The sequence below is a fragment of the Mytilus edulis genome, chromosome 3 (assembly GCF_963676685.1).
Source record: "Mytilus edulis chromosome 3, xbMytEdul2.2, whole genome shotgun sequence".
In the NCBI taxonomy this organism is placed as follows: domain Eukaryota; kingdom Metazoa; phylum Mollusca; class Bivalvia; order Mytilida; family Mytilidae; genus Mytilus; species Mytilus edulis.
In genome coordinates, this window is record NC_092346.1 from 60868813 (window position 1) to 60882299 (window position 13487).

At 32.5% G+C, this 13487-nt stretch overlaps 1 protein-coding gene across 1 annotated transcript; it reads right to left on the minus strand.

Moving 5' to 3' along the window:
* Nucleotides 1-2263: 2263 nt before the first annotated feature.
* On the minus strand, nucleotides 2264-13212 carry LOC139516975 (uncharacterized). The gene is made up of 11 exons (XM_071307469.1): nucleotides 13005-13212; nucleotides 12463-12521; nucleotides 11554-11750; nucleotides 10539-10696; nucleotides 9297-9469; nucleotides 8501-8536; nucleotides 7934-8038; nucleotides 6823-7002; nucleotides 6008-6118; nucleotides 5201-5365; nucleotides 2264-4169 (listed from the first exon to the last, which is right to left on the minus strand). The coding sequence occupies exons 1-11, from the start codon at nucleotides 13019-13021 to the stop codon at nucleotides 2887-2889; spliced, it is 2484 nt and encodes an 827-aa protein (XP_071163570.1). The 5' UTR covers nucleotides 13022-13212; the 3' UTR covers nucleotides 2264-2886.
* Nucleotides 13213-13487: the final 275 nt, after the last annotated feature.

A 13487-nucleotide genomic window follows, 5' to 3' on the forward strand; every position in this document is an offset into this window, starting at 1 on the left:
GTTGCCTTTATTTGAAATGAAAATGCAGTATATCGTACCAGTCTATTCATCACAAAGGTAAACAAAGTTTTTTTTATTTAAGGGGTTTAGAATTTTCACTGAAAATATATTGTAGGTAAATGCACACTCAAAGTGTTGAATTTCAATATTGACTAAAAGATACATTTTCGAAATTTTCACACAGAAAAGAAGCAAGAAACCAATAAGTAAATAATAACATCATGCCTAAAAGAAAAAAGAAAAAGCAAACCCACAAAAACAACACAGCCCAAACATCAAATCACAGAAAGCAACAAAAAATAAGAGAAAGGCTATCGAAGAACTTACTTTCCCTCAAACTGTCAACCATTTCATGCTCATCAGTGGAACGCGTCTTGTGGTTCATGTTAAGAAAAAACTGGTGATTATCAAAAATAAACGAGGGATGAAAGAAGGAATTGTGGCGACACCAAGTAGGACACATAATTTGTACATGTAATCTGAAACTCGCAGTTTCGTTAACGGTAAACTTAAATATAAGACGAAGATCTTCGAAATGACTTGATGACACCCCGTTCAAATGACCTATTGTAAGAATCCAGAGATTTTTTTAACAGAATGATTAGGTCCTTCCATACCAAGATATATGTATCAATTTTGACCATTTTATCTTCTTGAGTTCCAAAAAAATACTCCTCATACAATTGTGTGCTTACAATTAGGAAAAATGAAGAATGAATAAAATGTTCGAGTATATATGGCTCATTACCTTCCTTACAAAACAATTATCATAATTTCCGGATATTTATGGGGAAACATTGTTCGATAATCTGAATTCAAGGATACGAAGTGGAAAGGGGGTGGAGGCGGATTAAGATGAGGGCAGGGGGGAATATACTGTAAAAAATTTGACTGTTATTTTGATAAGGATGTACTAGAAGATTATTCCAGAAACGTGGAACACAGTATCAAACAGGGACTTTATATTATTACCATTTGGTCGGTTTCGTGGCTGTTGACTTTGACTCCAAAGAATAATATCCGTAACCCTAAATCTGCATCCGCGTTATTTAAATGATACAATATACAGGACACAATGGAATCTTTAACCTTCAGGTAAAGTTGACCATAGACGATTTTAGGTGTTCTTGTTAGTCCAGTTTGGAGAAAGTAACAACCAATAAGTTATTTTTAAGTTGATACTTATATGTATTTATCTTCCTGAAACTTTTCTTGAGTAAACCTGTTAATATGCCAGACACCCTGCGTCAGGTGTCCTGGTATATTTAGTTGATATTTGACTCAGGAGGTCTAAATGGTCAACCCCGCTAAGGTGTTCTTGTTTTATGGTTATTTTTTGTATCATTGTCTTCGATTTTGATTATGTGCTTTGTCTATAGACTGCCTACATACCGCCTGTTTTTTTTGTTGTTGACATTGTTTTGTATTATATAGTGATTAAGATTATAGCACAAGGTTAACTGCTGTCCCCCAATTTATTGACATTTTTACCTAATATGTCTGTTTGTTTTGCTCACACATTGTTGTCAATATAATGGAATTTCATACGAATGTCATATAAGTGAGAGGTTCGGCTAGCATTAAAACCTGGCTTGTTTCACCATTTTCTGCATAAAGGAATACTTTATCCCAGTCAAAAATATGACCGTGGTTTTCCATTCGTTTGAAGTGTTTGAGCTTTTGATTTGTAGTTTGATGAGGGAATTTCCATTTTGAATTTTCCTTGGAGTTCTTTTTTTGTTTGTTGTTATCTTCTTTTAAGTGGTATCGACCCATGTTAAATTACCCTTAAATGTTTAAAGTTAAGGTGCCAATTACGTTGCATATGACATATGTTGTATATTCTGGATTGAAAATATTCTTGTACATGAGACATTAAAGTAAATAAAAGGACGTACAATCTTTCCCTTTTTTATCCATGCACTCTAGTGTATATTCCGTACCAGCATGTCATCAAGCCAAAAATGTGTAATCATCTACACTAGTTCTGCTTTGAGAATGAATATAAAGTGGTAAATGGATGAACATGTTTGCCTCTACATCAAACAGGCTTAACTAAACGTAGTTGATATTAATGGACTGCTTCATTCGGAGCTCATGCAGTCTGAGATATAAGCATATCGTTTATACAATGTCATTTTTTTTAAATGTGTGGCAATTTTCCAATACAACATAGCTAATGATACTGCAAAGAATTAGTTTGTATAGTTGCACATGAGACAACACTCCATATGAGACCAAATGACGTAATATGACTAGTATATGGGTATAAAATATATGTAATCTGATATTCTTTGCATAGCACAAATACAATGTAAAAATACAATTAACAAAAAAAGCTATACGTCAATTAGTCATGTACCACCAAATTTATACATAGATGGAGATGATATGTAAAATGCTTACTACACACATTTCAACTTGATGAAATATTAATAAATATAGACAATATTTAGAATCATTTTCATAGTATTTGATTTAGGCGTTTAGTACCTCTGACGATCCCATAGTTTAAATTCTACAACACGTACGATATGACAAGTGGGCGTTAAAGACGAACGTTCACCGAATCCGACCCATTCATTGATAACCTGGGCGCACCAAGAAATTGTCTGTTATGAAAATGATTCTACTGCATCCATGTTTGTAAAATTACAACTGTAAATATTCATCTTTATAAAAGTTATCTATGTTGTCCATTTATATATTCTGCATCACTGATTTTTGTTCTTAATCAAAATAACCGAGTGCAAATGTTCGAGATTATCTGAAATAAACATATGTATTAAAAATCTGGAATGCATTTCAAACTGGACTATATGGCTGAACTGAAGATGTACGTAACATATTTCCAGGTTAATGAGATTTATAATTATAGCCTTTTGATTATACAGTTACATCATCCATGGGTTCTGATGAAGTAAAAACAATTCCTTCGTCTCTTTGAATTGGACGAAACCCTGCTTGTTCACGACGTTGGTTATATGAATCATTACTGTCATAAGTACTCCTTGGTGACATTTGAGTATTATAGCCTTGATTATGTCTCGACTCAGGGTTGCCATAACCTGGAGAGATTCGTGAATCATCAGTCGGTCTGCCATTTGTCTGTTTATAGGCAGGGGGTTGACTGGGTTCAACAGAAGGCCTTTCCCCATGTCTATAATTTGGGGACCGTCTTTGGTCGTTGTTTGATGGGTGTTGATAATTTGGAGAATGTGTGGCATCATTAAAAGATCTATCCGGAAAGTTTTGGTCATGGCGATATCCTGGAGAAAGTCTTGTATCATCTATCACCTGTCTTGTGTTATGTGGTTGGTTATTTCTTCCATAATCATGTGCAGACCTATCTTGGGCTGATGGCAGATATCGTGGAGAAAGATGAACTTCGTTCTCTGAGTATTGCTGTTGACGTTTTGGTGTTTGTGAATTGTATTTGTCACTTGGACGGGATGGTTCAAATCTAGGAGACGGTAATTGACCAGTTTTATAACTTGGATTATTATATCCAGGTGTTAAGGACATGCTTTGACCATCATAACCACCTCGTTCTGCAGGCTGATTAGTCCTTGTAACATTTTGCGTTTTATATGTATCTGGTTCATATTTCGAAGATGGCAATGGACTTTCCTGATCGTCGGTTTGATCATTAGTTTGGCGCCCACGACGACCTGTCTGTCTTTGTTTACGAGGCTGTGGTACAGGATTCTGAGAAACTGCGTTGCTATTACTATTATTATATTCATCGTATCTGTGCCCAGGATTAGCGTAGCGATTATCGTCACGGACTTGTAAGTCAGCAGGACGATATTCCTTATAAAATGCATCACTATTATAGTCACCATGTGATCTTTTATCAGGAGTGGTATTAGTTTTTCTTTGGTCAGGATGTGCGTATTGAGAATTATTAACGGAATATTTAGTAGTCTGACCAGACACGACGGCGTTGTCACCTGCAGATAAATTATAGTATTCTGAATTCTGTCTGTCAAAACCAGTTTTTCCAACATTTGTTTTTCCAACATCGTCAAAGGCTAAATTAACTTGTCCAACACTAACGTCAGTATCCTTTGGTGAAAATGCTACAGTGTCTTTCGTTTCTTCTGAATTCTTACCTCGTCTGCCAGACATACGTCTTATACTTCTTCTAACAAATTCTCGAGCAATAGCTGCAGAAAAATAAAATAAAAATTTATATCATCTCTAGCTAGCTATACAAAAACAATCCACAATTTTCTACATACGAAAACGCCTGTACCAAGTCAGGAATTTGACAATTGTTATCCATTCGTTTGATATGTTTGGGCTTTTGATTTGGCCATTTGATGAAAGGGGCACTAGCTACGAGATATATAAAAAATATAATATATTATTATTTTTGCTCAATCATTAATGAAATGCAAATAGCGAAATAATAATTAGCTTTTATCAGCCAGTACGGTTCAATTTTGTCAAAATAAGCTAAAAAAACCCAATGATTATGAATTATTCACTTGCAAGTGAATAATTTGACCTCATTGAATCCGTATTCATGTAAACTTTAATTTAACCCTTTACCTTGAGATGGATAACACTTGAAGTGAATGTGTAAATTTATTTAGAGGAAATGAATGTCAACATTGAACGTAAAACAAAGGTGAATCATTTGATTGACTGATTCGATCCACAAACAATCCTGGTTCGATCCACAAACAATCATTCTTATACATTGTTATAAATCAAATATGAGAATTTGATTAAAATCGGTGAACATGAATTTGACAGCTAGTGCCCCTTTGAAGACTTTCCGTTTTGAATTTTCCTCGGTGTACAGTATTTTTGTTCCTTCACTCTTTTTTTTCTCTATGTTGATGTTGCCTCTATTGCTTTTATTTTTAGTTCCTATTTCGTTTCTACTTCGAATTATGCGATCCTTAAATCGCATAATTGGGCCGCTTATTTGAAGTTTTGACTAACAGGTGACCAGCATCGCACGAACAGTTAACTTATGATGTTGCTATTTAACTGACAAAATAATATGTTATTCGATTTGGTTTTCTATTAGATGAAGATGATTGTATATACCGGTACAATGTATTTGGTAAGTAAAAATAGCAGTATTAAAACTACTAAAAACGTATACATGCCCTTTAAATATGTAACATTGTTTAACCTTTTACATAGATTTTTAAGCAAGGATATGATATTTTTCAAGACTTACTATATTGCTTTACAGTTGCTTCATGTCCATAAGCTCCTGGACTGTTGAACAGGTAAATGATGTATGCTATCACACATCCAATTATTACAACCAGTGGGATACAAAGACCGATGGCAACTTTAGCACCTATATTTAAACCTGTTTCTTTGGGTACAGGTCTAGTAACTACAAAATTATAAACATCATTATTATTCAATCAAATAACATTTATTTACCGACCAGTGAACACCAAAATATCACATGGAATTTTCTAAGAGGGATAGAAAGAGACCTGTTCACTTTAGTGCTCATAAATACAATTACAAAGGTACTATTATGTTCTCTCTTCACTTGTTTCATTGGTATTAAGAATCAAAGAACAGTATCCATCTCAGACACACATAAAATCAGTTAATTCCTATTTACATTTTTTTCTCTATCTTTCAAAAATAAAGTGCTAGTTCGTTTGAATACTTAAATTGATTGACATAGAAATTATGCTTTTATCTCAAGTTATACTTTGACCTTTTACTGAAATTAACTACCATGATTGTAATAAGGGTGTGAACCAAGTGACCATGTATGAAACTGTTCATCACATTGTTCTAAGGAACTGCAAATAATAGATTTCTAAAACTTATTATCAGGTTACGTGTCAACATGGTATGCCATGTTACACAGTTTCAGATTCATCAGTTATCAACTTTATGTTTACCAAATACTTATATTTACTTAATTTAATGACCATGTATCAAAATTCAATTTTAAATACTAAAAGTAGGGGTACCACAGTTCTATTTGGTTTAAAAAAATCTAGAATGTATTTACCTTGACAACGTTGACCAGTGTAGTCTGGCGTACACTGACAGGTGTAAGACATGTCTCCCTCTTTACAGACTCCATAATTCAAGCATGGAGACGAAGCACATTGTAAGGTAGCTGTAAAATAATGATTTACATCTTTAGAATTATAACATTGTCATGACATCATTCTTAATGCGGTGGTTTTGATAATAAGATTCGGTAGTATGATGATTGGTGTGTTATTGATGCTAGCTGAAGATTAACGTAGCTGTATTTGTTAAAACCTTTCAGATATTTGTGTCGTCAATGCTCTTCAACTTTGTACTTTATTTTGCCTTTTCAAATTTTTATTATTTGAGCCTCACAGATGAGTCTTTTGTAGACGAAACGCGCGTCTAGTATACAAACTTTAAATTCTGATATCTTATTTAAATCATAATGTATAAGACATGAACATATTTTTCATTTAACACATTGCAAGCCATTATAAAATAAAATGTGTAATACACAATACTGTCTAAATATTCATTATCATAGTTGCATTGTAAGCGTATATTTGTTCTGCCTAACAAAAGTTGAACTAAAAACTTTGTAATAAACAAATGTCATAATATCTGTTCCTGTTTGGACAAATATTCTATACCATTTATTCCGTAAGGAACATATACTGTAATATTTATTCAAGTGGAATTCCAGAATATTTTTTTTCCTTTTGGAACTTATATTTATGGAACAATTTTTATTTCTTGACAGCATTACTGGTAGTTTCGATCTTTTATATTTAAAACCACTGATGTCTTCTTTTACAAATCTCTAATTAATATTGAATAAATACTTACTATTTTCACATTTGGCTCCTATGTAATTCTGTGGACATTTGCATGCAACCTTTGTTTCAGAATCTAGATGTATAGCTTCATCATTGATTAATTCACCATTGATGAAGACACGACCATCGGTACCTATGTGACTGCTATTTATTTCATGACATTTTCCTTGGTGTGTACATGGACACTGGTCTGTAGACAAAATTAATAATTAAAATGCATGTTTTTTATTTGTTCCACAAAGGTACATCTTACTGATATAGTTGATAGTTTGAATATTTTGATATGCGCGTCACTGATGAGTCTTATGTAGGCGAAACACGCGTCTGGCGTACTAAATTATAATCCTGGTACCTTTGATAACTATTGAACTTATATCAAGTCAATGTAAAAATAACGAGATGATTATGATTGCCTATGAGACAATTATCCACCAAATTTCAAATCAAGTGGATGTTAGAAATTATAGGCAACCACACTTCAACAATGAGAAAAATCCATACCATATAATCGGCTATAAAAGGCCCTTACATGAAAAGTATGAAATAAATTCTTTATGATATTATTGTGTTTACTTTCTTAGATGGTTGTTCGTTTTGGATTTAACACTGCTGTGACATGAAGATGTATACTCTTAAACTGTGAAAAATATCTGTTTGTGTGTTTTATCAGTTTAAAATGGTTTTTAAATTAATTGTTCTATTCGTCTATTTATAAGGATATTTGCAAAATTAATTCAATTTGTAGGTTCTGAAAAGTAGGTTAGTCGAGTCGAAATGAATGCAAAATATCAATCCTGTCACTGAAACAAGTAAATTGGATAGACTCATCAATGCTCTCGTGTGAAAGACCACCAACGGTACCCTCAGAGAACTTCTGACAGGCTTCTTTAACTTGCAGTGAGCATGAATCTCCCACTATCTAAGCCATAAAATTTAACGACTTTTAAAGCCATCATCTTCTACAAACTTTAAACACAAACATGGACAAAACCAAAATTTATATTAATAAATTTAGTTTGAAAATATTATTTTCAGTGTTTGCTTCAAAATGTGTTCCTTGTATATACTGTTCATTTTTAACTGACCGTGTATTACGGATATAGGATAAATATGAAACTTACATTGGCACGAGTGTCCATAGATTTCATCACCGCACTGGCAGTCATATTCATTTATATGTGCGGTACAAGTACCTCCAAACTGGCAAGAGTTGACTACACAGTCATCTTAAAATGGAAACAATTTCATTTCTTTTTTTATTTTGATAATGAACAGAAATGCTTTATTCGGATTTTAACCTTGCATTGGTTGGTTATCCATAAGATTTGATATAGACATTTATTGTTAGATAGTCTCTATATAAAAGTTTCATTAGTATCTTTCAAGGCTGTGTTCGCATCTGTATGTTGTTTAAAGCATATGTCTCTTAATACCTACATGCCAAACAATAGCACAATCATCTCTAACCATATTACATGTAAACAAGAATCAAAATGAGCAGAGCAATTGTTTTACAAGACGATTAAACCAAAGTGACTGCTATACATAACGAATTTATATTCACTATTCCTTAATTGTTTTAAAAATGATTGAGGAAAAAACAAAACAAATTTTTTTTTCAAATTAATCCATGCTGTTCGTGTTCATAGCTTAAAGATTATTATCAAACAATATGTTTATGAACATACCTACGAATACAGCAAATGAGTCAGCTACTGCAAAATCTAGAAAATATAAGAAAAGTAACAATTAATACTGTTTGTAACAAACATAGAGACTTGATAAGAGACAACAGTAGTTTTACCGATATCTAAAACTCTTAATGTTAATAAATGTTTCTTGTTTCTCGTTTTTTTTATATAGATTAGACCGTTGGTTTTCCCGTTGAATGGTTTTACCATAGAATAATTTTGGGGCCCTTTATAGCTTGTTGTTCGGTGTGAGCCAAGGCTCCATGTTGAAGGCCGTACATTGACCTATAATGGTTTACTTTTATAAATTATTATTTGGATGGAGAGTTGTCTCATTGGCACTCATACCACATCTTCCTATATCTATAAAGTAAGAGGGGTCCAAACAGAAAATGTGTGAGGTGGTGTAACGTTGTAAAATAACAATAACTAATATTGCTTAAGAAAAAGATGAGTTCGGTTATCACTTTAGTTTGTTATCTATATTAAAAAAAATGTGTTTTGACATGAAGTAGGATTTATAATCTCTGATTAATGAAGTTCAAGATATGGTGTGACCTTATAATCAACATGTACAATACAAGTGTAGATTAAGAATTACTGATATATAGTACAAGAATATATGTTCATAACAATGGTGTTCACACAAAACTATGGATTAACTTATGCCAACTTTTGCAAGAAGCAATTAATTTGAATTTCGTTTTAGAGGATTGATAAGATCTACAAAGAGAGAAATCCCTCTTAGCATTATATTAACATCTGCTATCTAATTTTTATACGGTTTTAATACCTTTTAAAATCATACTGTTGGCATTTGGTGAGTATAAGAAGTATGGTGTATTAGTTGTTTTATTTCCACAATGTCGTATTATGTTTTTGTCTATTGTTGTGAACCATCCGTTAGCGTTGTCACAGTCAGTTGATTCAGCTTTAAATGCCTGAAACGTTCCCGTTCCGTACGACCTGAAGATAAAAACATGATTATTTAACAAAATTTGCAAGAATCCTAAATATTCAAGCCAATTTCATAATAAGTTACTGAACTTATTAAATATTGCTGTATATTACTGAAACCACATTTCGTTCAAATACAATAAGAAGCAGCAGGATTGCCAGTGACACAACTATCCACCATACGCTAAAGCATCTACAGACTTATTAAGGGACTTTCCGTTTTGAATTTTCCTCGGAGTTCAGTACTTTTGGGATTTTATTTTGTATTTTAATACAACCGTGCTTTCACAATGGACAAAAGGGATTCATACCATAAGGCCATTGATCCATCAAATAGGCAAATTCAAATGACTCATTTATGTCAATGTCTGTGAATGACATGGGATATATTTTGGGGTGAGCTATACAACATAAAATATATATATTTCCTAGATTCAAATCAACATGCAGGCATCTGATATGTTCAGATATTTCACATCCAATCTGGTATCTGAGCTTGCATATGTCAGTAGCTGTTAGTTGTTCTTTGCTAATTTATGTATCATTGGCATTTTGCTTAAGTTTCTTTTGTTATCTTTTCTGACATCAGACTCGGAATTCTTTTGAACTGAGTTTTACAGTGCGTGTGGTTGTGTATTTGTTTATTCTACATTGGATAGAGGTTTTGGGGAAGGTCGAGATCTCACAAAACATGTTTAACCCCGCAGCATGTTTGCGCCTGTTTCAAGTCAGGAGCCTCTGGCCTTTGTTAGTCTTGCATGGTTTTTTTTTTAAATTTTAGTTAATTTATATGTTTTAGAGTTTAGTGTGACGTCCATTATCACTGAACTGGTACACATTTTGTTTAGGGGCCAGCTGAAGCACGACTCCGGTGTGGGATTTTCCGCTCTGTTGAAGACCCATTGGTGTTGTCTGCTCTTTGGACCTGTTGTTGTCTCTTTGGCATATTCCCCATTTCCATTTTCAATTTGTTATACAGAAACGAATCAATATATAATGGAAACTCCGGTAAATCTCAGCAGTTTAACTAAGGTGACATGGTGATTAATATTTCCTTATGTTAGAAGTTAAAACTTACCCTTCTAAGCTAAAATGGTAGTTACTTGAAGAGGTAAGATCAGAATATGTTGATTGTAATATAAGCTCATTGTTAAACCAGGCTGTTTTGTTCGTTTCAGTTCCATTGAAAACAACCATTACCACCTCCTTTCCACTGCTGTATAATCCGAGTTTCACCTTCATATAAAATAGTTAAGCTTTTATTGCTGTAATGTATTACATTTTATAAATGTAATCTAAAACTACAGAACGTGCTATTTTCATTACAAAAAAGGATGACACAGGTTTTCAGTCTTTAGGTTCTAATGAATCCATGTTAATTGAAACTAATTTTGCTATGCGTTTTGGGATTATTAAGTTAGTAGACTGTCCATGATATATAAAATATTACCTCTAGTGTGCCAAGTTTAAAAGATTAGGAAAAACTTCGTACATTTATTATTTATTGTTCGGCAATGGACAGTTGCTTCTTTTGCGTCTTTTCAAAATACATGTAGTCCAAGATCGAAACTTTTCATTTTCATATTTTTCACATATATTCCGACGCATTTTATTTCAATCAATGACTAAACACAACTGTGTCCCGCTCTCTCTCCACTGAAGTAACTGCATTACAACAAAGTCAATGTAGGACTATCTTTGAGATATTATTGTGTTTCAGAAACACAAATGATGCCCCTGCTGTAGAATCAAAGTGATGTTTTAAAATACACAGTTGTCTTGAGCACGGGGATATGGTTCATTGATGGGGTCCAGTTATCCGGAAACGCTATGCACCACTTATGCAAGTATATACTCAAAAATGACAAAGTTCAAATTGCGCGTTTGAAAAACGAAATTAAAAATATGTGTTGCTAAACTTTTTTTACTCAGCGTATTTATAAAACGAAATACAAAGACTATCCAAAGCAAACTTTAAATGCATGATATTTCTGCTGTTGTATATTCGCCGCAAACCTTATATATCGCATGACTGATGTTTTTTTGCAGTTGTATTACAATGTATATCTCCATTTTTCAATTTAAAATCTTACATATTTAATGGCTTGACTCGTCCACTGGTTGACAATGCTTGACTTGTACGTAGGTTGATACGGTGCCATATATGTATGGGTTGCTGTGTGGAAACCAGATGGATTATCATTCACAACATCCGAACTATTCCATAGCTGGTACATTGAGTTTCCACTGTCCAATTTTCCCATTGAAACTTTGAATACAACACGCCATCCTAGTATCAAAATATACATTCAAATTGGTTTTGGTTTCATATAATACTGGGACAGACTAGTCTACATATCTTTAGTTTTTAAATTTTGTTTGTTTGTATTTCTTTATTTATAATTGCTCTGTGAAAATAAGAATCACACAGAATTCTTAGCTTGCTTCTTTACACCTTAACATCATGTTAACTGTTTTCCTCAAGTAATATTACAGTTTTAGAAAAAATAAAAACGTGTACTTATAGGTTCCAGATCTAACCGAGCATGCATGCATTTAGGGACAAGAGCCGTGAGACTTTAATTCATATGATGTATAAATAAATGTTTGTCTTAAGGACAATACACAAAAACAGTTCTTCAAAATATTTTAAATATTCAATTGGTTATTCAAATAAGCAGCCTTCTGGCGCACTTTTTTAATAAATTCATATATGTATTGTTTTATTGATAATTTATTATTCTTTTTTTTTTTTTTATTGTTTATCTATTTCACTTGGTTATATAATAGATGTACAAGAACATTGGTCTTTCCGATATAAGTCTACCTCTGATGTTGATGCATCTTTAACAAAATCATAAATGTAAAGGTAATGAAGTAGGGGATTGGTACTGGACTTGAACGGGGGGATTCAAATTTTTTTCCTTCTTTTTGAAGAATTAGATACTCATGATAATAAATAGTAGGCATTCCTTTATTTATTTCACATTCTAAATCCTTACCATTAACTGTTATCGCCGTCAGCAGTAGTAATATCAGCCTTTGAAATAATGAGCTCAACCTGAAATTTAAATATACCCTTTTAGAGCCCCATTTACCTGTAAAAACATAAGTTGTCTCCCGTTACAGGTATTTACCTGGGGGGATTGTTAGCTACTACACCTATAAAACTGTTGAAATGAAACGAAGATAAGGCGAAAATATAGAATTCTTACTAGAATAAAATAAATCAACATCCGAATACACTATTTATACAATCTTATTCATTGTATGTTTAAATGAAAGAACAATTGGAATACATATTTTAAATATTGGCTTCCGGTATTTCAGGTTGCAGGCTATTTGTCTCGGTAATTTTGCCAGTAAACAGCTGGTAGAATCTAAGAATAACATATACAAAGGACAAAATGAAGGAAATTGAAATTGTTTTTGTTTTTGTTTACTTCAAACATTTATTGAATACGTAAATGTGTCAGTCACATACACATTAGCTTTATGAATCACATTGAAATTTATCAACAATGACGATAATTACGTAACGTACCTATTATTTTGAACCATGTTGGACTGCTGTCGGACTTATAGTCTACCAATTAATGTCCTATTTATGTGGATTTTTTTCATAGTATTCCTGTAATTTGATTATATCTCCAACCAGAATATAATTTTTAGATAAACTTTACTTCACTACTGTCTCCGCCAAATTATTTATTGTTACCTGAGATAAACAACGAGGTACCTCAGGGGAAAACATAGATCTCTCTTATAATTTTATAAGATTTATTTAGAAAACTTAATTTTTTGTTTTTTTAATTTCTATTTTACCAGAAACATAATATATACTTATATATGTATCATGTTTTACATATAATAACTTTATAGGAGATGATTCAAATACATTTTAGAAATATTTTCAAATTATTCTTGACAAAGCACTTAGGTTAACACTAATAGAAATAATTTACATATTATTTTTTTTTTTTGTGAATTTACACATTTATGGAATTTCCTTTTTTATTTAATCAGT